The sequence below is a fragment of the Cydia fagiglandana genome, chromosome Z, assembly GCF_963556715.1.
Source record: "Cydia fagiglandana chromosome Z, ilCydFagi1.1, whole genome shotgun sequence".
Lineage (NCBI taxonomy): Eukaryota > Metazoa > Arthropoda > Insecta > Lepidoptera > Tortricidae > Cydia > Cydia fagiglandana.
The window spans coordinates 16,795,176-16,821,521 of record NC_085959.1 but is presented as its reverse complement, the minus strand read 5'-3'; the positions used below and the strand labels follow the sequence as shown (position 1 = coordinate 16,821,521).

The following is a 26,346-nucleotide window of genomic DNA, read 5'->3' as shown; positions in this document are numbered from 1 at the left end:
ATTGGTCTAACTTTTTTTTGTACATGGATCTAGTATACAACTGGATCAGTCATGAGGGGCGAGGGGAAATGACCGAACGGGATAGTCAGCAGCGAAAGCGCTATTATTGTTTGTCCTTGTCACAGTCCCAATTTTTTTAAATCCTCACCGTAAATTTAGTATGGATTATGGTGGCCAACCTTCGAGCAACACCGGCTTCCGACACTGGGCAACAGTCGCATTGCGTATGTTTTGTACCTCACGGTGGCACGCGTTTGGCACGTCTATGGGATCCTACCATCTATGATTAGATATGTCAATTCAATTCACTGTGACATTGACAGCTGGGTGCAGCTATACAGTGCACGATATATCAAACAATATTAAATAAAATAAAAAAAGTGAAGAAAGATCACAACCCACGTTCTATGTTTAGTAATCATAGCATAATATCCCTTAATGTTCTACCAGATATTAGATTTAATTGCTGAACCCTAGTTCTATATATAAACCCTAGCTGGTCTAAGTGTAATACATTAGCCATGTGATGCTCCCTTTTATATTTATTGTACCCGTAGTACGAATACGAAAAATTACAAATGTCAAATATACACAGGTAGTCACAGGTATCGTTTATACGCGGGGGTGTCGTTGTCGTTACTAACCTTTATGTTGTTGTATTCGTTAGATGTTAGTTATTCGTTCTGATAAAGTCGTCAGTTTAGTAACTCGGGCTCACGTTTCAGATCGGAGATACTAGACAACATCCAAAAGAAGAAAGATCAAGATAAGGAACAGATCCAAAGTGCGGGGTTCCAGCAGGCGTCAAAAGGCGAGAAGGCCGGAGGCGGGCCAGAGAATGCGAGCCCCGCAGTGACGCAGCATGTCCCGGCGCAGCTGCTGTCCCCGCCCCCCGCGCCCGCGCACCAGCTCCAGCCCGCCGACAAGGACAAGACCATCAAAGTAGCCAACTCCACCACAATCACACTCATCGAGAACGGCTCTCTCAATGCTGACAAAGACAAAGACGCTAACTACCCTAAAAACTATTTCACTTTAGAGCCAAAGAATGATAAAAAAGATGACAGCAACAAAAATAGTATAACTATAACTAGGACAGTGCCCAAACAGTCGCCCAGTCAGGACAAGTCAAAGGGGCAACAGAAGCCAAACAAGAGGCCATTGCAGTGTTTGGAAACACTCGCTGAAAAGGCAGGAATCACTTTCGAGGACAAATACGAAGCTGCAAACACTCTATTAGCATTGGATAAACAGAACAATACCTTTCGAAGGCCCCAAGAATTAAAACAGCCTAAAACAGAGCCGGACAATCTTGTTCAAAACGAGGAGTATAGATATAGGAATCAGAAAGAAGAGGATGATAAATTACAGGTATGGTTTATTTGATTAGTGAAAATGTTATACAGGATGTTTGGTACATCATTTGCCAAATTAAAACGGCAGATAGGTTGAGTCATTTGCTATCTTCTCAGGCCTAGAAATTTTATAATAGAAACGATGTACCAAATACCCTGTATATTTCTAAATATGATGCCTAACATAATAAAAAGAAATCAAGCAGCAACTGAAAAATATAATTCATATTTAGAAATGAGTTACTATGTAGTATATAACTTTAATGTTTTTATTTTAATGTGCATATTTTTTTTAATAAATCCACATGCACAATGTTGATGGGCTCTTAATGCGGCAACACTTTCTACTGCACAGTGTGGGCATATTAGGAGATTGGTTCCCTACCCTTACCTTACTTTCATTATTTTCATTTTAACCTCTAGCCGCCCATACGTCAAAACCTTGCCAAGCAAAATGAAATTTTATTTTGTCAACACAAAGTTCAAATTAGAATTGGAACAGGAGACCTTTTTATAGGTCTCTGGGCGGCTCGAGGTTAACAAATATTGTTCTGCCTCAGATCCAACAGCAAATAATTCAGCAACAACAACAGCAGCAACAGCAACTGCAGCAGCAACTACAGCAGCAGCAATTGCAGCAGCAGTTGCAGCAACAACAACAGTTACAGCAGTTGCAGCAGCAGGCCTTGCAACGGCAGCACCAGGCCATACAGCAGCATATTAAAAACCAGCAAGACCAACAAGAGCTAGTATGTATAGACTTATACATTATACATATACAATTATTCATATTAAAAGATGTTTCTATACAGTTTGTTTGGTAATTCGTTTTCCAAATAAAAATGGCAGATAAGTTGGATCTTTTGCTATCTTGATATTTTTTGCAGGCCTCTATAAATTTAATAATCTGTGCCCTGTGGCAAATGATTGACCAAACAACCTTTAGTCATTGTCATTGCTATTATTATATTTACTCGTACAACCATAGTGAAAATTATTGAGAATTAATGTATGTTTTATACATAATGTTAAGATTTATTTTGAACATTGTATCAGAGCATATCATACAATATTATATACTCGTGTATCTTGTTGCGTTAGAAGTCTTAATTGTGTACTAATAGTTGCAGAAGCAGTTTCAACATCAACAACAGCAGCAACAGCAGCAGCAGCAACAGCAACAACAGCAGCAGCAACAACAACAGCAACAGCAGCAACAACAGCAACAACAGCAGCAGCCGAAACAAGAGCTACAGCAAGTTACTCAACAGCAAGATTTGCAACAGCAAAAGTTTTTGCAGGTTTGTGCTAGAATATAGGCTGTCCCTAAAGACAAATAAAACTTTCAGAACTGATTGTCCTAAACTACTCAATATCATGAGAGAATCAAATTGATAATCTTTGAGCAATACCAGTAAATCAGTCCTACTAGTATTACCACCTAATTACTATATGTGTCCTGTACCCTATTACTAGTGCCTACCGGTTAAAATTTGTTCAGTTTCGTATATTCGAAGATACTCTCAGGGTCGTCCAGACGCGTACGTAACAATTTATATTTAATTTGTTAACGTGAATCAGGCTAGTTATTTGTTCTGGACAATCCCAGGCGTTAAAATTGACTTACAGATGGAAGAGATAGAGGTAGTAGTAGTAGAGTAGGTAGAGGTGACACTTTTTTTTTCTTTGACAAGTCAATATATAAGTTTACACAGGGTGTTTGGTACATCGTTTCCCAAATTAAAATGGCAGATAGGTTGAGTCATTTGCTATCTTGTCAGTTATATGTACAGTCAAGGTATTACATTTCGAAATTCAATACATTAAGGTTGTGTGTACATATTTTTGGCACTTATGGAACAAAGTGTCGATATTTAATACCTTGTCGGTACCTACTGTTTTTAGAGCTTTAGAGAAAATGCTCATATGAATAAGCAAGTTTCTTCTAGCGCGGTATACGCTCATATGACAAGGAGTGCCGCCATCTTAAAATTATGAAGGGAAAGTTTTGATTTGGGGTTCTGCCCAAAAATTATCCGCAATTTTACAAACCACATATACCTGGTATATATGCTCAATAAAATAAACAAAACTGCTAATGTCACAAGAATATTTAATTTGTGTTTTTAAGGGAGTGTAATTCTTGATTATATGATGGGATAGCGAATAAAAAGCCTTGGGATACCGCGGCGGTAATACAGGCTTGCTTTATTCGAGGGCTAACGTTTCTGTGCAAGTCCCCCCATAATACCCGATACCCTCCATAATACGCGAGCCGTTCCGCCCTCTAATCTGTAGAGGTACATATTTCGCTCCCCCATAATCCCGTCGCCATTTTGCAAAGTACGATTTATGCGCACGTATGGTAGCCATACTGCAACGACGCATGCTTTAATTAAATGTGGGGTGCGGGTCTAACAATGCTCTGTATGTTGTTACGCATCAATTGTTAAACGAGTTTAATGTTAAACAATAATGCAACCAGGAGTTACATAAGACTTTTTTTGCCATTTAATTATAGTCAGTAATAATATTAGTTGATGGCAGTTATTGCACTGGCACATAACACAAAAAAACACAATAAATATGTATTAAGGAATTTCTTGCAGCTCTATGTAGCCCCGGTATAACATTAAAGACTGTTCCATGTAGTGCTGATTTTTTTTTTCTTTTAATTGAGTCATTTCTATAGTACAAATCATAGTCAAAAAGTTTGATTTATCATGCGGGTTTTACTTTTATAAACAATTTATTAACTGCGCGGCCCGGAGATTCTATGTGGCCCATTCGTTGTCGAAAGTACCGACTTTTGTTTTCTTTGTGTGCGTTGGGTCTGCAGATGTAAACGTAGGTGCTTTTCATGAACGCGCAGTTAAAAAGAAGCAGTAGGCAGAAGTAAAATCTCCGATTTTCTCGTGTTTACACTCGGCAAACACACATTCACAACTCGACCACGAGCGATGAATGCCTCAAACCCGATATATGAGTATAGGTGCTTTCGTGATCATTTTATGTACGTGGCGCGGTGAGCTCTTATTTTATAGGTTAACCATGTCATTGTGTGTGTGTGTGCAGGTGGTGAACAACCAGCCGGTGCACACGCAGCAGTTCAACGTGCCCGGCATCGGCGAGATCAACCTCAGCTTCCTCGCCTCCCCGCAGAGCAACGTTAATCTGCTCTTCGACAAGAGCCAGAAGGCCGGCATGAGCGGCGACATCAAACAGCAACAAGTACCTACAATACAAATATCTCTTGGAATCATTACTTCTTAACTGACACGATTAGCCACAAGCCAAGCCAATATTGTTTTATGCCAAAATAAATGTAAATATTCCTTTTAAATGTAACAAAAATGGCTCAACGGCTCGAAATTGCTTGAAATATTTTAACAGTAGTTTTTGTAACTTGTATTGGTCACGCTACAGCAGCCGTTTTTATGTTACAGCAATTAGTAGACGGTCAATCGCAAGTAGTCCAGCAGCAGATGAGTATGGCGCAGCACGAGCAGACGCAGCAGCATCACCAGACGGTCACGGTCGTCTCCTCCATGCCCAGCTCCCTAGCCGCCCACCAGGTGAATAGTGCAGTCAGGGCCGTCTTCACATAAGAATTTGGGGCCATTTTGGAAAGTAAAGAAAGCTAATTAAACTAACATTTTTCTATTATGGTCTTCTATCCCCCCATATTGTAATTATCTATGATATGTTCAGAAACCGTATGTTACAGCCGCCATTGCGGGTTTGCACTGTTTCCAATTGACATTTCATTTAGAGTAAAACTACATCCCGTGATTCCCTTGTTATGTTGGAATTGAGGCTAATCAAATTCCTTTGTTTTTCAGAGATATTCGTAATTTCAATGTCATTATAAAATTGAATTCGATGTTATTGTTACGCAAAACAATTATTTTTATTTAAAAATGGGTCTAACAAAGCTGTTCATCTTTATGCTGGCCGTAATTTGCCTTTTTGAACACACCTTAAAGGGCTCATTATGATATGTGTGTAGATAAAATACTATTTTAGTTCTAGTTAGGATAGTAAAGAACGCATTTGTTTTCTGCAGGTCCAACAACAGCAGACGGCGGCGGGCATGCAGCAGCAGACGAGCGCTGGCATCTCTAGTATGCCGCCGCTTCAGAGCTTACCCCCGAACACGCAGCACCCGCAGCAAATCAGGTCGGTACTGGTACAGTCATCAGCAATAGTATCTTACACAACTAGGGCTGCAAAAATATGTGACACCTTAATTTCTGTTCCTTAATTTCAACATTCGTTAGTAAGGGTGCCAAGTTGTGCATAATACATTACTTCCTTACTTGGCTGGCGCGATGACGCAACCAAGACCATCTAACACTTTGGCGAAATCAGGCGAGATATCGGTCTAGACCGAGCAAAGTACATTATACATGCACACGCATAATTGATATATAACATCACATCAATAAGTATGTATAGTTATTCGTGCTTAGCTGAAATATTCCTTAGTACCTATAGTATTTTCATGTAGAGTTGTATAATATGTTAATTGAATTGTTGGTGGTGGGGATGTCCGAATACTTAAACTTACATTCCACAAATGACAACATTGACAGCCAAAATTAAAGTTCAGAGCAAATTTTCATAAGGCTGTCTTACCGGGCCAAGTATAAAAAAAAATCGCAGCTTTCACAAGATAAGTATTTTTTAGTGTTCCGTACAAAACTTTGTTCACGGAACACTTATGGGATCACTTCGGTCTTGCAAATCAGTTATTTTAATTATTTTTAGGTTCGTTAGCGTTCTTTTAGTGCAGTTATTAATATAAGAATATATGTTGTTTTGCAGCGCGGAATGGGGCCACAGCCGCGTGCAGGTGATCCAGCAGCCGCTGCAGAACAGCACGTACCTGCAGCAGCTGTACAACGCGCAGGGCCCGCTGCTCATGCCCGGCAACATCCTGCACCCCGGCATCAACTCGCAGCAGATACAGGTCACTACTTCTATAGTTCGTGTTTTTTAGCATTAGAAAGAACTTGCAAGAAGGTAAGCGATCTTGACATGTCTTTTAATTGAAAAACGCTATTTAAAAATCAATAACTATTACTTATGAAAGCAGAAGAATATAAATGATCGTATTAGATTCATAATTGTTACATATTTGCCGTAACTCATTTTTAATATGTGTTTTTCAATTAAAAGACATATCAAGATTGTTTACCTTATTTCTAATGCTAAAAAAAACGAAGTATACATTTGAATACTGCTCACCGACGTTTGTTATTTTTGGTGATATAATACTTCGATAAAAGAAAAGGCTACGGAAGTCTTCGTATTTTATTAATATCTTGGGAATAATGGTACAGTCGGTGTCAAAGATATGTTTACATTTTTCGTCTTAGGGGCTATTCATAAATTACGTCATTTCAAATTAGGGGGGGGGGGGTCTGGCCATCGGATGACGGTAGCATGAAGTAGGAGGAAATGGGGTCATTTGAAGCATGTTTTTTGGATGATTATAGGGGGGGGGGGTCAAAAATCGTCGAAAATCGATGACGTAATTTATGGACAGCCCCTTATTATAAGGGAGTTAGGTGCAAATCTTTGACGTCGACTGTACTATCGAATAAAAGTTGAAGGAGTTGAATTGCATTCAAATTAAAAAGCTGCAATCGTAAATAAACAAGAACATGTTTACCAATACATACAATTGTGATCATTACTTTTTTTTTATAAGGTGAAAGTGTTTGACGTTCACAGGCCCATCATTCATTCATAATCCAAACAAAGTTATTTAAGTAATCATGTTGGTTACGCAACTCAATTAGCATAGCGTTATCCGTAAACAGTACAATTACGCACCAGATGGCTGGCGACGACCGCAAATTATTCCTTTGAAAGGCTTGATCCCGGAGGCGGTGGCTTTTCGCGTTTCTAATTAACTTGTCATTGACGAAAATATTGACAACATATAATAATTCTCGTCACAATGTTTTGTTACACACAAATTATCTTTTTTTTAACTTCCAGTCCTCTTAATACGCCCAGACGTAAGTCAAAAAATTGTGTTGTAATTATGTTGCAGGTGATCGCCGCGGGAAAGCCGTTCCAGGGCAACCAGCTGGCTCCGCACATGTTAACTGCGCAGGGCAAGCAAGTTCTGCAGGGGCAAGCCGGTTGGTACCAATACTGATACATTTCACTATATGAAATCTTCTTTACGAGCATACTTTACCCTCTAGCTAGAGATATGCATCTAATCTAAAAGTCCACATTAATATAATGGTATAGTAATATTACCTAGTCTGCAGGCCAAGGGTTTGTTATAGTTAGTCTTTCAATACCAAAAAAAAAGTCCAGCAGGTATGAACAGTCAGCAGCAGAGATCCCTTGCATGGATATATTTGTATGCAAAGGTGCTAAGCTAACAATATTGTTGACTTTACATTAATTCTTGCTATAAATAGTCGTCCCAAATAGATAGACTTGCATAACTATGTTGTAGTCATTGAATGGGGAAATTTAAATACATACTTAAGCAATTCTGGCACTTATATAGATAGATACTAGAAAAGTATTTACGAATAAGGTACGCGGCGAACCGTACACTTTGGCTTTTCAAGAGCGTGGGCTTTGAGTGCAAGGATCCATTTTATTCCTGATGAGCGAATTATTGCAGTGTAACTAAAATACACCTGCAACTTACATCACCTGTAACTAGTAGTCTCATAAATCAAAATCAAAGAAATTATATTTTTTTAGTATGTTGCTTTTTGAGAGTAGAATCAGTCCCAGCATTAAAGCGCCACCAGCACCCACCCTACTTTCGTACATCTTGTGTAAATCATTCGCACAAAGCGTGTGTGCCTCAGAACGCCTTCAAATTAGTCATCAATATTTGCCTCACGATAGTTTTGTTCGGCAAAAATATTCATTATATAGTATAGCTTAGGTACCGAAAGCGATAGCGTAATTAACACCGCTAGTACCGCTACCCACAGCAGGCCAACATTCGCTGATACAGTATCCTAGTAAGGGCTCATTTAGACAATGCGAGAACTCGCATGAGACTTTCGTGACATTGCGGGTTTTGGTCGGTCGGCTGAATTGGACGTAACCAACAGTCCGCAATGTAACTATAAATATGTACTATAATCGTATGCGAGTTCGCGCGTCGTCTAACTACATAGGCCCTAACTCATCGGTTGTTGCACCCCCTGTTATAATACTGAAGCCCCCTCTGTAGAATTTACCTATAAACCCTCATAGAAAGTAGTATATACAACCAGCCCTATTGTACTTACTGCCCCAATGTGAATATGAACTTCCACACTATTTAGTTTTTCAGTAAACTTTGCAGGTCTAACGACGTATCAGGAACAAGGTTTATAAATTTTGGAATTGGATTATAATTTGGTTTTTCAGTCTCGTGATTGATGGACAGTGTATGTGTCTTGATTTTACGAAGGAGCCTCGTTTATTTTCCTTATTTGGTTCTGATCAAAATAATAATTGGCATTTAAATTCCGTTCTGTTCCAAGTTTTTGTAACGAGAAACGATTGAGTTCTGTTTTTGTAGGTTCTAGTTTGGAGCGTCTGCTTTTTTTACACGTTTAATCTTACATACTTTTTGTTGTAATTTAAGCACTTATTAACATTTATTTAGCTTGCTGTGCATTTTTAGATGAACTCGCTTAGTTATCCGAAAAAGCCATTGAGATCTTAAAAGTTAATTTTTTGTGAAATATAGACTGAAACAAGAGCCAATGTATCAATGTGAAATGTCTTACTGTGTAATGTCAACTTTTAAGATTTCCTTAAACACCCTAGCTGTCTGTACACTAGTTTTTCTTCTTATCATTTTATAAAATTATTTTTTTTCTCAGGGACTGAAACTAAGATTGAGGTCATTGAGCAATGATTTATTGTTATGCAAATAATAATTGATGTGACTGAATATTTCGTATTTTTACAAATGTCGGATTCTAACAATAAAATTGCATTGTAAGCATTGTCTTAATAATTTTGCCTAATGTCCCTGAGAAGAATGAAGTAATATGTTACGAAAAAAAATAGATACATATATTGTATGCAGTTACAGGACCACACCTGTAGCTTATGTTCTATACGGCTCGCAATTGGATCCAGCTCGGTGTGGCACCTAATCCATTCGAGATTAGCACTTCTTACAGTGACTTCATATGGGACATTATCTATGAAAAGAGACCTTGTTGTCGATTGCGTTTACGCCGCACAGCGTCGCGCTGCATTGTATTTATATCGGAGCATCGTTAATAATGGCGTAAACGCCATCGACAATAAGGTCCCTTTTCACAGATAACGTCACATGTCAACTTGATGTATGAAGTGACGAAACGTTGTGGTTGGCTATACAGTCAGCAGCAGAAGTTGCTAAGCGGACGAGGGGTTTAAAATGATCTTGACGCGACTTTATTCTTAAGAAAATAAGATCATGTCCAGGTAATTTAGAACATCTCGCCCGCTTAGAAACTTCTGCTGCTGACTGTACAGTAGTGTAAAGGAGTGTTTGTGCGCCAGCTCCGTTCCCAGGGTACACGACGATCCCGGCCATCCCCACCACGCAGAACCAGACGTTCGTGTTCAGCCCGCTGGGCGTGATCAACTCGCAGCCCAGCCTGCTGCCCGCGCACTCGCAGCCCTCCGTCTCCGGCATCTCGCACCAGCAGAAGACTAATGAAATGCACAAGGTATGCTATTTGATTATCTCTTTATGTCATCATCGGAATTGCAACCTTACGAGTTAAGAGCCCTTACGTTTACAGCCGAGCGTATGTTGCTAAATGCTTCCTTTTCATTCAAGACGTAACTATTATTTGTAAACTGATAATGTACTTAAGAAATCATGTTTTAAATAAGGGCTCTATAGGGTAAATTTGATGGTTCAAACATATGTCAAAATAAAATGATGTAAAGATTATCTTTTAAGTTTTCTTAACCCTTAGGGTAGGGGTTTTTTGTGAAGGGGAATCCCTAAACTCAATAAGATTGGGTTTACATATTGCGCTTGACCGCCGTTGGTGGCGTGCGCTTATTTCTACTTTAAAAAGTAGGCACGATCACTTAGAGAGCACTATTATTGTTAGAACATAAAACTCTATATTGAAAAGGTAAGAAAAAAGCTAACGTTTTCTGTTTAGTATGAATTGCCAATACGTTCTATGTCTGCTCATGTGCATTATACAAAAACTTAGTGGGCGCAAACTGCCTATATCTGAACATACAGCAATGAAAAACTAGACGAAAACCCGTCTTCGCTTGGTTACTTTAGTTAGTGGTTTGTAAACGTAACGGTATACCTTTGTGTTGGGGCAGGTGATGAGCGGCGGCAAGGTGGCGGGCGGCAAGGGCGGCGGCGCGGTGGCGAGCGGCGCCGCCGCCATGCCGGTGGCGGCGCAGTGCGTGCAGGTCTCGCAGCCCGTGCTCGGCGCACAGCAGCAGCAGGCGCAGATCATCAGCCCGCTGCAGGTGCGTACCTATTCCTTCCTTCCTTCCTTCTTCCTCGTGTTATCCCGGCATTTTGCCACGGCTCATGGGAGCCTGGGGTCCGCTTGACAACTAATCCCATGATTTGAAGTAGGCACTAGTTTTTACGAAAGCGACTGCCATCTGAGCTTTCAACCCTGAGGGTGCGTACCTATTCGTCGTAAAGCCTGACAACAGTTTATTTGACCCTCGCCATTTTGCGGATTTTCAATGGTACTAATTTCTTTTACTGGCAACAAGTACTCTTTGACAACGAACGTGGGATGTCATCGAATGTCACCGATGTATACAAATAGAAAATATCTACGAATATATTCAAATATAAACGATTTTATTACAAAAATTACAAAAATATATTCCAAAGATGTGAAAAAAATTGTAGTGAATGCAATCAAATACTTACAGCTTAAAAAAGACGAAGGATTACATAGCATTCCAATAAACAATGTTTTAAAGTTAGTTGTTGACATGACCGGTATTGACGTTTTATAGTGCGGTTGTATTGAACTGGTTATCGTATCGTGTAGGAAGTAAATTGGAGCAATTGCTGTGATTATGTTAAAAAAATTGAAGATGATTATAGGAATAAAGGTCCTATAATCGAATTAGAGACTGAACGTTTTATAATCGAGGTTAGTGGTCCTGGAAGCGACACAACATCTGATGAAAATCAGACTTCGTCAGAGCCAGAAAACGAAGAATATATTAAATATTGAATATTTAGAATCAGATTTTGACGAATAGGTAAATTGAAAGAACCGAATTCTCTGTAAGCAATATTTTTGACATTATACGAATATCAACATGAAGCCAATGCCCACTACCCCAACTATACATGACGTACGCACATTATTGCCATAAGTAAGCTGTTTGCAGCGACACTATCTCAGGGTTAAATAAACTGTTGTCAGGCTATAACTATACTCTACCAAACTAATTTGTCATCAGAAACGTTTAATATTCCTGCGGGAATAACATGACCACATTGACAAATTGGTTTTTTCTAATGACAAAGTCGTTGGTCAGACTATATTAAGTATAAGGCGTAGACAAAGGAATACTCGGAACACGTAACTAGTTTGCCACAACCTGTATTATTTATAAACACCACAAATTGTATTTAGCTGAAAAGTGGCATTCATGGCCAAAACCCGGCAATGGACTCCACCAAGGTTATGTATGGTGTACTTACGTACCATGTGTGTCGATATTAACGATCTTTGTCACCAAGAAATAACCTATCATAAAAATGATAAGTAATGGACGCTCGTTGGTAAAAATGTATGTTTTATAAAGGTTATGTTGGACGTATAGTTACATTATTTAACATAAATTTCAAAAATAGTCTAAACTAAAGTAACTTACATCCATAAGCAGGATATTTGCAAGACTTTTATGTATGACTAATTGTTATTCTCCGCATTTTGCGCCTAGCGAACATCACAGTTTTATCTGTTTGATTTGAAAATAATATACTAAGCGAATGTTTTTTTATTGTGCTAAGCAAATGCTAAGCTGTTCTCATTGCTCGAAATAAGTAAATAATTACTGAACTTTGGTATATTTCTGGTAACTGTCGCTTCTGCATGTTTATGTGTGTACCCATCCTTGTAAAACACGAAAACGGTGGATAAATTTTCCATCGACATATATACTACTCGTGCGTACACCATTATGTACGCTCTGAATTCACTCGTGAATTTGTAGATTTGGACGTACTAGCTCGCGTGTAAATGCTGGGCTTTATTATTATTATTATTCAAAGCCCACTGTGCCCCACTGCTGGGCATAGGCTTCCCCCCTCTTCCTCCACTCGTTTCTATTTAGTGCAATATCTGGCGAGCCTCTCAAGAAGGAGTCCAAGTTATCCCGCTATCGCCGACAAGGCCTGCCGGCTCCCCGGGTAGACTCGTGGGGCTCCCACTCTGTGGTTAGCTTGGCCCACAAATCGTCCGGCATTCGGCAGACATGACCAGCCCAGTCCCATTTTAACTTGGCCGCTTTCCGAGCTACGTCCATTATTCGAGTCTTAGAGCGCAGCGTGGTGTTTCGACCTCGATCCCTTATATATAATTATAAGTTAACGTTATAAAGATGCAGTAATATAGAATGTGTGTTGGGTTCGGCAGAGCGGCGGCGGCACGATGCAGTTCGCGCCGTGGCAGATCTCGGGCGCGCTGCCGCAGGTGTGGGCCGGCGGGCTGCAGGCGGGCGTGCCCGCGGGCCCGCTGCTCGCCTCCAACCCCATCTTCCTGCGCGGCGCGCAGCCCGACGCGCCCTCCATGTTCATACAGCACTCGCCGCAGAACACGCACACTCACAACAGTCAGTATCAACATCATCACAGACTATGGCTCGGTTGCACCAAACTGTCTGTTACCGTTTTAGCGTTCGCTAAATTTTATCGTATGGAAAGTTTCATAGTTCTCTGCTGATTGACGTTGATCAGGCTGTTAATTGCGGTTGGTGCAACTGGCCCTATATCTAACTAGAGTACATCAAAATCCGTTCTCTTTAATAATACGTACCTACTGAATTGCTTTGTTTTTATTCTGTTATTAATAAATTCTCGCTACTTGTATTTCTTGCTAGTTGGACAATCGCTTTCTATCACGCTAATGCTTTCATGAATAACGTAAACAGGCCATTTCTATTATGACAACGTGTAGGGTTTATTATTGCAAAATTACCTCTTTTTGCTGCTGCGACTGTTTTATGTATGTATGCCTGATCGAATGTTATCTAATTTTTTTTATCTTTAACCTTTTAACCGCCAAAGACGTCAACTGACGCGCGCGCGGAAAGTTTCATATTAAAGCGCCAGGGCGCGCCGGCTAACGTTGATCAGTCTGTCAAATGTGGTTGGTGCAACTGGCCCGTAGTCGTCCTTCCCCGTCGCCCCAGTACCGCGCAGGCGAGGACTCATTTAAGCGGTCGGTCTATAAGTTGGGGCACTTACTGTACACGTATCGTAGTTATCATGTGATTAACCCGTGTTTGTATTGCAGACGCGAGCGTGGCGTGCGCGACGGGCACGACGGCCAAGCCGCGCGCGTCCACCGAGGGCATGGCCAAGGCGCCGCGGCCGCTCTCCACCATCATGCCGTCCGGCGCCATCCGCCCCGCCTCCTCCGTCTCCACGCAGACCAACGCCAACCAGGCGCAGAACCAGGTCTCTATATTTTACTAATACTAAATGCGGAAATCATGTCAATTAAGCATGACGTGATAATACTTACCCCCTTATTCATAAACTTAGGAATCTCTTACAAATCTATGTTAAATGTTGTCTCCGTTTAACAAACAAGAATGAATACAATGTATAGTAGGCCAAGCAATAAGAAGTTATAGAGGGAAATTCTAGGAACACAATTTTTGACTACGTAACTTTGTTTGGACTAGTTACGAGGTGAACATATCAAAAGTCCCCGGCCGTAGCACCGGTGCTGGGGGGTGGAGGGGGGAAAGAAGGTCTCATTTTTCGGTTTTTCACTTATATCTTGGAAACTTTGCGTCTTAGCGACATGACTACTAAGACAAACCAAAAGCTGATAAAATTTGTTACAAGTTTTATTCAGTCAAGTTTTTCGATATCTTGAATAGATTTTGAGATATCCGCTCTTGAAAGTTTATTTAGGGATTTCAATTTTATCTTGATATCTACATTAGTGACGCTGCTAGACCGTGTTTGGTATCATTTTCGTATAAATCGGGGGTGCTGAATTCAGTTTTGGCATCACATTGACACCATTCCTAAGAAAAAACATATAAACTTTAAACAAATACCTTTTTTTAGAATTCCTCTTCACGCTTAAACCGCTCAACCGATTTAATTGAAATTTGGTATACAGATATTTCGAGTCCCAAGACAGGACATAAGATACTTTTTATCTCAATAATCATCCTTTAAAGTTGTGAAATGGAGTATGGGGGGAATTCAACTTCGTCGACGAAACTGGATTCCTGAGGTTAACCCTTTGACCGCCGTTGTCCGGTATAGAAGACAACGATAGAACGATACGCTGGCGCCGTCGTCTTGTATACAAGACACAAATTCAACCACTGAGTTAATGTGAAAATAATAACAATTGCAATTTCATTTACACTCGTGTTCATATTTAAGGTCTTTGTTTTTTCATTTATTTGCTTTTTAAGCCGCTATATAAATCCCTTCTTTTATAATAAGGCATTTAAAAAAATTGCTCCAATTTTCAACATTTTTCATGTTCCTCGTCGCCGTTGTCTTGTATAAAAGACAGCTAGGGATGGGAATGTTAACTCGATATGGGAATTTTTAAAGTAAATAAATATAAAGTCAGAAATATGTTTTTATCTACATAAGTATTTGAACACTTGTTAATCGACAATTTTTTTCAACGAATAGTAGGTATAACTACTTACTAGAATACGTAGAACGAGAGTCAGATCGGCATAACTATATTTAAAGTTCAGGCAGCTTCTTTAGTTCTATAAACTAGAGTCAGACAAGTAAATTTGCCCTTGTAGATTGTGGACTATTTAATTGCAGAAGAGATAAATAAAAAAAATAATTGATGTTATTTTATAGCTTAGTGGGAAGGGATACACCGCAGCGACCGCTTCGCACAAGAGTGGTACAGGGACATACCTGTTTATCAGACTTTAGTTTTTTGTTATAACATTGAAGTTAATGTGTAATTTTTTTATAACAAGTCGTTGAACGTTTTTTTGATAAGAGTTTACCTATATTAATGTAAACCAAACTGAAATTATAATGATAGATTCTAATTCCGGAATAATATCTTCACTCATTAAAAATTCAACCCACGTGTAATTTTCACTAAAACAGTTCCGGTATATTGACTTTATCGACACATGATGCGCAGCTTTAACGTTACGCCAATAAAGTTTACGTACCGACAAGCGCTTACGCCGTTGACCTAGAGACTATTATTACTTGATCCGCGCGGAAACAGTCCTTTGGCCTATCCCACAAAACTTACAATTACAATTTTACAAGTGTCAAGTTACAAGTTTGTAATAATACAAATGTGCGTACCACAAGTAACAAATTTGTAGTGGAAAATTCTTACAAATATGTAAATTGTATCACAAGTCTACAATTTGTTGTATCACAAAACTTTACATACGCTACATATCTTTTCCGGAAAATGTACAAATTTGTAGCTGACAATTGTTTTGTGCTACATTAAATTGTAGTAATAATTATACATATATGTAGAATTGTACCTACAAGTTAACAATTCTCTAAACGTGTGTCGCACCCTCTTGCTACAATTGCTACTATACGAATACTAGTAATTGCAGTAGTATCTTTATCATATTTAGCGATTCCAACCCTTTGTATATATACCTACCATGAAATATTTAGTTCAAGTAGCAGTCATAGTGATCCTAGGTGTCATGAATTTCATATATACCTACATATATAATCCCAATTTTACTTAGCTTTAATTTAATTTACGAAATACGTATATATACTGGACAAAAAAATACGTATACTCAAATTGAGCTTATCTTCGTACGCCTTTTCCAATTTTGCCACATAGTGTCCCTTAAGTATTTCCAATCTTTCTCCATTATTCCTAAATCATTTAAATTTTGCGCTTTTTCCTTCCATTTGTTTTACATAGTGTGCGTCAATTTATCACTAAATTTACTAAAGTTTTTGTTTTCATTTGTGAGGTTTATAATATAATGGTCAGTTTAGCTTGCAAATCCATTGTAATGTCAGTTGGTATGTAAATGCTCGTAGATAGATCAAGATCACTATATAAATATAATTGATGTAATTCTTGCGTATTGCGTATAAAGTGAAACTACCTTCAACATTAAAGAAGCAAAATAAATTGATACATATTTGTAATTGTAACATTTCGCTTGTATATTTACAAATCAACAATTCTACAATTATGTAGCTGTCGTGACATACCTTTATTCTTTGTGATACGCTTTAGCAATAATGACATATTTGTATACTGCAGACTTGTAATGAATACATATTTGTAATTATTGTGGTACATTTTTTTGTTTACAATTTAACAATTTTGTCGAATTGTACACTTGTAAAGTTTTGTGGGATAGGGCACTTGTCGATCTGCACTGCGGGCAGTCCATGCGCGCCGTTGTCTTGTATAAAAGACTTCTCGTACAGCCTAGTGCGGCGATATCACGTCTTGAATCGACATTGTTTAGTGGTTGTTTTTTATGTTAAATCCCTATATTTTAAACATTTTCGGGTGTAAAACATATGTTTAATTTTGGCAATTTGGAATTAAATCAAAACAGGATAAGAACAACGCTAAATTAAAAAGATTTTTATCATAAATTGTAAATATCGATATCACTATCTGCAATCCCTAAACTTTTTATTAGTTGTTTACTTAAAATTGGCTCTGGCGTGTGAGTGAGCGTCTTTGCGGACTAGGTCCGGCGGCCAAAAGGTTAATACTGCTCAAGGTAAGGTTTGAAGTCATGTTTGGTATCATTTTCATCTAAATCACAGATGTATTCCGTCCTACATTTCATCTAAACCGGTTCAGCAGATATTGACTCCCCATACAAACTTCCACCCCACTTATCACACCCTCAAAAGATGATTTTGGTTATTAAAACTATCCTATGTTCTGTGTCGAGACTGAAACTATTTCTATACCAAATTTCAACGAAATTGGTTCAGCAGTTTAAGCGTGAAGAGGGATTTAAAAAAATATATTTTTTTAAATTTTGGTTTTACTTCGGAATAGTGTCAATGTGATACCATAAATGAATTCAGCACCCCCGATTTATACGAAAATGATACCAAACATGGCCTAACAGCTTCACTGACGTAGATATCAAGATAAAATTAAAATCCCTAAATAAACTTTCAAGAGCGGGTATCTCAAAAACTATTCATGATACCGAAAAACTTGACTGGATAAAACTTGTAACTAATTTTATCAGCTTTCGGTTTGTCTTAGTAGTCATGTCGCTAAGACGCAAAGTTTCCAAGATATCAAAGAAAAACCGAAAAATTCGACCTTCTTACCCCCCTCTACCCCCCAGCAGCGGGGCTACAGCCGGGGACTTTTGATATGTTCACCTCCTAACTAGTCCAAACAAAGTTACGGAGTCAAAAGTTGTGTTCCTAGCATTTCCCTCTACAAAGTTTTTTGAGCATTCATTTCCTGACCTATAGGGACAAACGGTTATCAACGGTTTGTTAGAGTGGATGTGCAATTGTGCATTGCTCTTGTTACATGAGATTATCGTCATTGTGACAAGATAAAAGTTGCCAAGGTATACAAGGACACGCCACGCTATACTAATTTCATGTACACAGTAACGCCTCTGCCACGAAATGCTCGCTCGATGCTGACGCCGGTTGCCACACATTTGATTTAATGATATAATCAAACCCTCGTTGAAGGCCCTGGACACAGAATAAATAATAGTATTAGGTTCAGGTTCACTCTCTAACAAAAAGCGTCTATTACGACAGACACGAGTGCAAGGTAGCGCAAGAGCGAGCAGGCGTCCGTTCTGTGGCGGTGCGCTGCAACTATTACTGCTAGACACCAAAATTGGTGTGGGCCGCATGTACTTGTAGCGTCACGATAATATCGAGGAGTGAGCCACGTATGGGCCCCTCGAGTAAATGTGTATTTGTTGTGTGTCAGGCAAAGCACCGGGGCAAGCCGGGAGTGCGGTCGCCGGCGCCGGCCGCCAAGCAGGACGCCGCCAACCAGACCAACAAGATGCAGCACCAGATGCAGCAGCCCAAGCAACAGTTAGTACCACTTATAGCTAGGCTAACTATCTCGAATCACTAAATATTGTATTAAATAGTAGTCAATGTAGGCACCCAATGGTGATAACATAATTTTTCACCACACCAGCTCGGAAAGGCTTACTTTACACTTCAAAAACTGATAGCAAAGTTGCATTTTATTCACATGTGAGGCAAAGTAATCAATTGCAAATTTTGAGTTGTTTTCTTATGTTTGCTGGCAGAATTGACTTTTAAATGATGATTTTGGATGATAAATATTTAATAACATTCATTTGGATTTGATTTGGTTTGATTTTGTTTGATATTTTACATTTAAGATTTGCTTCGGGTTGGTGTGGTGAAAAATTTTGTGTTTCACTCGGGGGCAAATATTATTTAACCCTCGTGCTTTGAAACCCTCGCAACGCTGAAGATTCCATTTTTCGAACCACTCGCTACGCTCGTGGTTCAATTATGGAATCTTTCGCTTGCTTGGGTATCAATATTAGCACGAGCGGTTAAACAACAACTTTGCCCCCTTGTAAAACAAATAACTATTTTTTTACATCACGACAATCACCACAGTCACCACAGTAATGGGGTTGGCAACTGTCAAAGGTTTGCATAGATGGCGCCATCATAGCTTGCCCCTTTTTCTATGAGATTTGGCTTAAAGGGCTGGCATCCAGGGTGTTAAAAAAACAAAAATTTGACATAATTCTAGGGATTGACGGGGCAAGCTATGATGGCGCCATCTGCTAAAAACTTCCACCGGCCAACCCCATTGCTGGCGAGACAAACATCTGTCGACCTACCTGATCTGATCTGATCTAATCGGATCTGGTGACCGACGCGATATCCGGTCAGCAAAGAGATTAAAGTTCAAGTTAAAACTTAAAACTACTGGGTCGTTTTTTGGCTGGCCAATGTATGCCCCATAAGGCCCTGACCTAAGTCCTTATATTCTAAGTTTACGTCTAGAATAGTACATTATTGTCGAGGCTCGGAAGTAGCTACTTGCAGGCTGAGGATTCGTTTTAAACGGACGACCTTGGGAGTCCGTTTAATTGAATCCGAAGCCAGCAAGTAGCCTTCCAGCCGAGTCATATATAGTGCTTTTCTCAAAAATGGCGCAAGAAATATAAATATCACAGAAATATTATACAAAAGCAACTTTCTTACGTATACATTTTCACAGAAAAAAGCCCTTGCCGCCTTTTTATTTTTTTAATTAAAAAATATAAGTGTATTTTTCTGCCGAAATTACGCCAACCTATTTGAGACAGCTATAGTTCGTTTTTTTTAGCATTAGAAAGAACTCCACAGAAGTAAGCGTACAGTTTTTATGAGGCTCTTTAATTGTTAATAATTATTGAATTATCTAATGTAGCACGGTTAGTACATATAATTTACTTCAAATTATTACCGCTAAAAGTGCCGGATTTGGAACCACAAGCTTACTTCTGCGAAGTTCTTTCTAATGCTAAAAAAAACGAACTATAAATAGTCGCGGTACTAATTATCTGTTTGGCTGTTTAATGGGCCTGTGCCTTCATTTCATATGGCCATTTCAACTTTTAAAAAGTTTGGAACTCGACAAATAATGGAATTTGTATGCAACATTGCAGTCCCAAAATCGAGACTGCAATGTTTTTAACTTTTTAATTTTTGACTGACCATAAACTACGCGCTTCGCGACCTATTATTTAGACGGCAAAGTCGACTTTGCCGTCCATTTTTGAGAAAAGGTACTTTCCAGTTCACAACGAGGTTAAATAACCAAAGATTAGGGAGAATGTGATAACAATTAGCTCGCCCTGCTCTCCTAATTATTGAATATTACAGTTTTTTAGTTCATCAGATCGCAAAACGAGCGAATTGTGCCAGCTGGATACGATATTTGGTCTTAATTGCATTTCTAGCTAAGATAGGCCATTGTATTACGGAACTATTTTGTGACAAACGTGGCGCTTTAGGCCTTGTATTTGTTTCTTTTATTTACATAATAATGTTGGAAACTAGTTCACAGCATTCCAGACGTTCCCATTACCCATGAAAGCTTCATGCGTGCCAAATTTAATGTATTTGCCCGTTTGGGACCATATTTATAAAATAACTAATTCGTAACCAATAAAAATAATAATAATTTTAAAACGGATAACTTATGGCGGGAAACAACTCCCCCCGTACCGCGCCTGCGCGAGGTATTTGCGTTGTAACATTTACCGGCAACGGTGACGTACCCAAGACTCCCGATTAAAATGTAGCCAATTAGTGACTTGGTCTATTCTCGCGCGAGATTTTTAGCGTTTTTCGAAATAACGGCTGTGCGCGTTGTAGTGTGCTGCCCAGCTTCGATAAAATAACCGTCGCTAGTTGAACTTTTGTTCACAAGGTCATTGCGTATTGCCTGCATAATAACGTTGCATATTGCAAGTGCATCACGAACATTATATTGATAAAAAAATAGGTATTATATAACTGTTGTTTGGTGGTTACGTGGTGTATTTGAGATGTGTCAACTTTGAAATGAAGAACTTTTAAGTTTGACTGAAGTTTTGTTCCGAAAATATATTTTTTATTTTTGTTAGATAGTTATTAAGTAATAATAACGTACACCGAATGAATACACCGACGTATTAATTGCCTTATTTGCAATTTTTTTCCAACAATAATGATAAAGATTCATCATTAAGTCAACAAATAATAAAAGAGTTATAGTAGATATCAGCATAAAATATAATCTTGAAAAACGTCGCGCTTCGAATTTAACAGGCACGAACTCGAATATGACGTTAGACTACTCAGTTATCACAACACATATGGCGCCGATTAGCGACATATGCTTCGGCTGTCTAACGTTCATCTCAGAAGGGACGAAATTGTTCTTTACACAATCACTTAAAACGCCCTTTTCTATTCATCGTAACGTCCATGACTTCTTTTATACCCCAGGGTTTTACTGATGAATTCGAGCGGGCAGATGACGCAGATATCGAGTGTGCAAGACAAGCAACCCATCACGAAGACCATCCAGCAGCAAGCGATCTTGCAGCAGCAGGCGTTGCAGGTATCTACAGCCACATTCGTGTACCTCTAATACCTCTATGAACTTCTATGACAATCGGTGGTCGACAATCGCACGTCGAATGACAGACGAGAAATACCCCGTTCCGCGCATTCCACGCGTGGTGCAACTTAGATACGCACGCGCAACCTTATGAAAAAGGATGATGATGCATGGAATGAAATGGAACGCACTTTTAGACGTTGCTTAGTATAGAAAACAATCGAAACATTGTTACAACAAGTACAGCATACGAGTAACTAATCGGCTAGCAAAGGAAGTATCTTTTCAATAATTAAGTAAATATAAATCTGCTACAATCGCATCTGTTTTATATGAAATAGGTAGGTATATCCTTTATATAAACAGCAGCCTATTACCCGTATCAAGACGTTTGTAGAAGTCTGCTCCCACCGGTTTTTTGTATGCAACTAAAGCTCTTTATACTTTTAGCTCGAAAAAACTAATCTATTTAATTATAAATATGTATTGTGATAATAATCAAATCTTACTTTCTCTAGCAGCAGCAACAGCAACAACAGCAGCAGCAGCAGCAGCAACAACAACAGCAACAGTTGTTGCATCAGCAGCAAACTCAACAGATGGTCCAGCATTATCAACAACAAGGTGAGCTTACGCTCCGCAACGTCGCATCAAATACGTATCCCTGTGTGCTTGTTTATTGGCGAAGGCAAGATCCACTTCGGGTCGCTGAGCCAGCGAAGTATGGGGGGAAGTAGTCATTATTATTCTTTGCTGAATCTACTCGAATGTTTAGTCCTGTATTACTCCGAGTTTTCGTTTTACGAAAAATAAAGAGGTTTATGATAAACAAATTGTACATAGTTAACGACCATCCCTTCTGAACCTAGAAGACCGTTTCTAACGAGCTTTCATCGGCCTTCTCCGTTGGTAATGTATTTATATTGGTTCTATGATTAAATGTTATTAAAATTAATCTCTCTTTATTTTTTGTCCCTTATCAATTCTGCAGTTATTTAGTTAGGATTCGACATTTTGATATAAAGTGATTTAGGGCTACTTGCACCATTCACTAACCCGGGATTAACCGGTTAAACCTGGAGTTCCCATGGTTACCAGTACAATTTGGCACTGGGTTAACGGTTTAACCGATAAACCCGGGCTAGTGGGATGGTGCAAGTGGCCCTAGTGACACAGTGTGAGTAATTTTGATTAACATGATATGTTGTGGTTGTCAGGGATGACCCTCGGCATGCAGCAAGGGTCGCTGCCGGTGGGGTCGGTGGCGCAGAGCCTGCCCATGGCCGGCCTCCCGCAGACCATATCGATGGTGCAGCAGATACATCCGGTACGTAACACATTCCGCCTATAATGCTTAAACACTAAGCCCTTATTCATAAACGTTTACTAAAGTTGTCAAGCCGATAATAATAGTTTTTCCCTTTCCGACGTACACCTATTGGTATGATGGGAAGGGACAAACGATTATTATCCGCTTGTCGACTTTAGTAAACATTTATGAATAAGGAGGTAAGAAGTTAATTATAGATGGTCAAGCAAATGTTGTTAGTAGAAAAAGGAATTTAAATTTTCTATTAGAAGATATCCCTTCGCGCTTACATTTTTCAAATTGTCGCCTTTTTCTACTTACAAGATCTGCTTGACCAACTTTATAAACGTCTGTCAAGTTTAACAAGCCGTCAATAATCGTTTTCCTTGTCCAATGTGTATTTGCATCTCACATTTTGCTTAGTGTGAGAGTGAGACGCAATGCACATTAGACCAAGAAATGGGACAGGTGCAATACCAATCTAAGCTTTACACTGTAAGATGCGCGCATCGACGGTCCATCCCGGTCTGCGTTAGCGACGAGGGATTTCTCCGTTTTTTCGTGGTCACCGAGTTACGACCTATGCCCTGTTTATCAAAAGGTTGTAACTTGTTAAGTAAAAGTCCCTTTTTGACAGCTTTTGTTAGAAAGGGACTTCCACTTGTATTACAAGTTACAAGCTTTTGATAAACAGGGCACTGATGTGGTAGTGGGTAGTGACGGAATGTGTTGTGCAGGGCGTGCAGCTGAGCGGCATGTCGCAGGCGGGCGCGCTCGTGGGCCAGCTCGGCGCGGCCCCGCAGGCGCAGGGCACGCTCGCGCAGGTCCAGGCGCTGCAGCAGCCGCAGGTGAGGGACCATCATCCCACGTTATACAGTCGCCATCAGATATATCGGAGCGGCCAAGGTTTTCACAATATCTGAACAAGCACTCTAACGCCTTGACAATAGAGGCGTGCTCAGATATTTGTGAGCACCTTGGCCGCTCCGATATATCTGATGGCGACTGTACTAATAACGTTAAAGTTATTAAACTTTAACGTTAAACCTTCGACCTAGTCTTAAGGTTGAATCACAGCAAAAAGCTCGGCACCCGCTCATTATTCTTTATAGGTATAGCATTGTCTGGCCTCGGTACAACTAACCTAATTGGTGCATTGACAAGTCGCAGAAACCGCTCTTCCAACTGGTTGTCACCGCGCTTGCGTCTCGCCGCCGGCGCGGGGACGGTGCGCGGGCGATCGCAAGCCATACCAGCCGTAGCCGTGTCTACAACTTACAAGCGTTCCCTTACGATTAATGGGAGCAGTGATAGTTTGGATGGTCTGGTGCAGAGCTTTTTGGCGTGAACCAACTTTTAAGGTTGATTATGATTAATAACTGTCCAGTTACATAAGACGCCTATTATAACCTTGCTTTGTATGTACATACGTTCATCTTACCTTGTCTCTACCTTTTCATTCTGCATCTTATCTACAATCAGCTGGCATTGTCAGTCCACGTGATATGTAAAAAATAGCTTCGATTACATTAGCGTATCGTATTTGCAGACTCTCGTCGGCAGCGGGCTCGTCCAGACTTCAGTGGGGATGGCCGTACAGCAACAAGCCGCTTTGAACCATTCCACTGCGATGCAAACGGTAAGAATTAGATTTTCCACAATTTCGAGTATTTGTTATGTTCTTGTCCACTGTCGGTCATCGTCAGAGAAAATACGCTAGCATAGAGATTTTCCGTCACTCTTACACTCAAATGATAGCCAAGTAGCTCCTAAGTTCGTAACCTCTTGTTCGCCGTATGTAGGTAAAATGTCGGACGCACAAGTAAGTACTTACTTCATACCGGATGCTGACCGGCGACCGCGCCAACTTAATGCCAACGACCTAATACACAGCTCATTTATTCAAGTGACATCACTCTAGATAATTCAAGCTCCGTTAATATTATGCAAATGTTTGAAGTGAACAATTCGTGTTCAATGCGAGACTAGTAGCTTCGAGAATTTCACGATGAACATTATGTACTTCACAAAAAAACAACCGACTTCATGAAACAGTTTAAAAAAAAACACTCACATGATTCATGCAACTGTAGTTGCGAGCTGTCACCCTTATTTTCACATAATAATAGAGGTCAATGAAAAATATCAATCACCCTTATTTTCCCATAGTAATAGAGGTCAATGAAAAATATCAATCACTGACCATACGGTGATTCTCGAGAGCAAAAGCGCGAGCTACTATATAAAATATCCAAAGCACTATAGGTGTGCCTAAAATATTTCACGAGCTCCCCTATTTCGATAAACTATATTATCATTATGATTTCTCCATTAACCCATCATCAGATCGTGATCTGATGATAATAGGACCGAGACACATAAATAGAATCTCCTAAACCTGGCTAGCCTAGTGCTAGAAATCGGGGAAATAAATAAAAAATCCTCCTTCGAAATGTTGAAGTCTGTTAAATGCCGAGGTGTGGGCGTGGGGCTCGGCTAGGTTGTGGTAGTGGTCTGAGTGTGGTCCCGTTGGCAGCCGGCGCTGGCGCTCGACGGCGCGCCGCTGCTGCCCTCGTCGCTGCTGCAGGTCGCGCCCGCGCTCCTCCAACACGAGGTAGCCCACCATCGTCGCACTCCTACAATCTGCTCCAACCAACTTACAATACCGTTTCATCAAACATTTGACGGTTCTCAATACGAAAAACATCTATGCAGGGCTTCATTGATTGAATAGTTATTGTAAATATTAACTAAAGTAACCAGAAGAACATTGTGCCTTATCTGTGCCATTTTTTTTTCAATTAATAATTGTAAGTACTTAAATATAACAGCAATAGTGTCCCGAATAAAGCAAATATCGACGCCGCCAAGAGGAGGTTTTGCTAATGAAAGTTTTGTATCTGTAGTTGTTTTGAGCAGGTTATTGTTCCTTGTCCCCGCCTCTTCATTTTTTCACCGCACCCTGTTCGTTTTTATTTTATTGTATTTGGGAAATTGTTTATGCTATTACATTTTGATTCTAAAAAGGTGTTTATTCCCTGTCATAGTAACGGAACATGAACTAGTTATGGATACCTGTTCGTTACATGTTTAGTGTTTCATATTCGTTATATTTGTTCTTTCCAGACTATCACATGCCGAGTCTTTTCGTTCGTTCCTTCGTTGTTTTTGTTTTCATATACACCTGCTCGCTATCACTACCACTATCCTCATAAGAACATTTGTCACATACAGTAGGTAGTGTGTTAGTGTATTTTCTGTTGAAAATGGAATAGAACTTGGATTGTGAAATTCTTGTCAATGTTCGTCAGTAGGAATTGTCAATTTGTTGGGCTGTCTGCATGTTTCATCGATA

At 39.6% G+C, this 26,346-nt stretch overlaps 1 protein-coding gene across 8 annotated transcripts in view; it reads left to right on the top strand.

Moving 5' to 3' along the window:
* The window catches only part of LOC134678540 (polyhomeotic-proximal chromatin protein-like), a 45,603-nt gene that overhangs the window by 7,833 nt on the left and 11,424 nt on the right, over positions 1–26,346 (top strand). For 5 of the 8 annotated variants that reach the window (XM_063537117.1, XM_063537125.1, XM_063537119.1 and 2 more), the window contains exons 2-20: positions 726–1,371; positions 1,916–2,104; positions 2,480–2,656; positions 4,431–4,586; positions 4,802–4,930; positions 5,422–5,534; positions 6,183–6,327; positions 7,420–7,510; positions 8,683–8,718; positions 9,894–10,063; positions 10,689–10,841; positions 12,989–13,184; positions 13,868–14,031; positions 18,521–18,630; positions 21,568–21,682; positions 22,201–22,306; positions 22,900–23,009; positions 23,729–23,839; positions 24,541–24,630. In XM_063537117.1, the coding sequence (XP_063393187.1) occupies positions 726–1,371; positions 1,916–2,104; positions 2,480–2,656; positions 4,431–4,586; positions 4,802–4,930; positions 5,422–5,534; positions 6,183–6,327; positions 7,420–7,510; positions 8,683–8,718; positions 9,894–10,063; positions 10,689–10,841; positions 12,989–13,184; positions 13,868–14,031; positions 18,521–18,630; positions 21,568–21,682; positions 22,201–22,306; positions 22,900–23,009; positions 23,729–23,839; positions 24,541–24,630 (3,007 nt within the window). The remainder of the gene's footprint in view (positions 1–725; positions 1,372–1,915; positions 2,105–2,479; positions 2,657–4,430; positions 4,587–4,801; positions 4,931–5,421; positions 5,535–6,182; positions 6,328–7,419; positions 7,511–8,682; positions 8,719–9,893; positions 10,064–10,688; positions 10,842–12,988; positions 13,185–13,867; positions 14,032–18,520; positions 18,631–21,567; positions 21,683–22,200; positions 22,307–22,899; positions 23,010–23,728; positions 23,840–24,540; positions 24,631–26,346) is intronic. The other 3 variants (XM_063537120.1, XM_063537118.1, XM_063537122.1) reach the window with 3 other exon arrangements.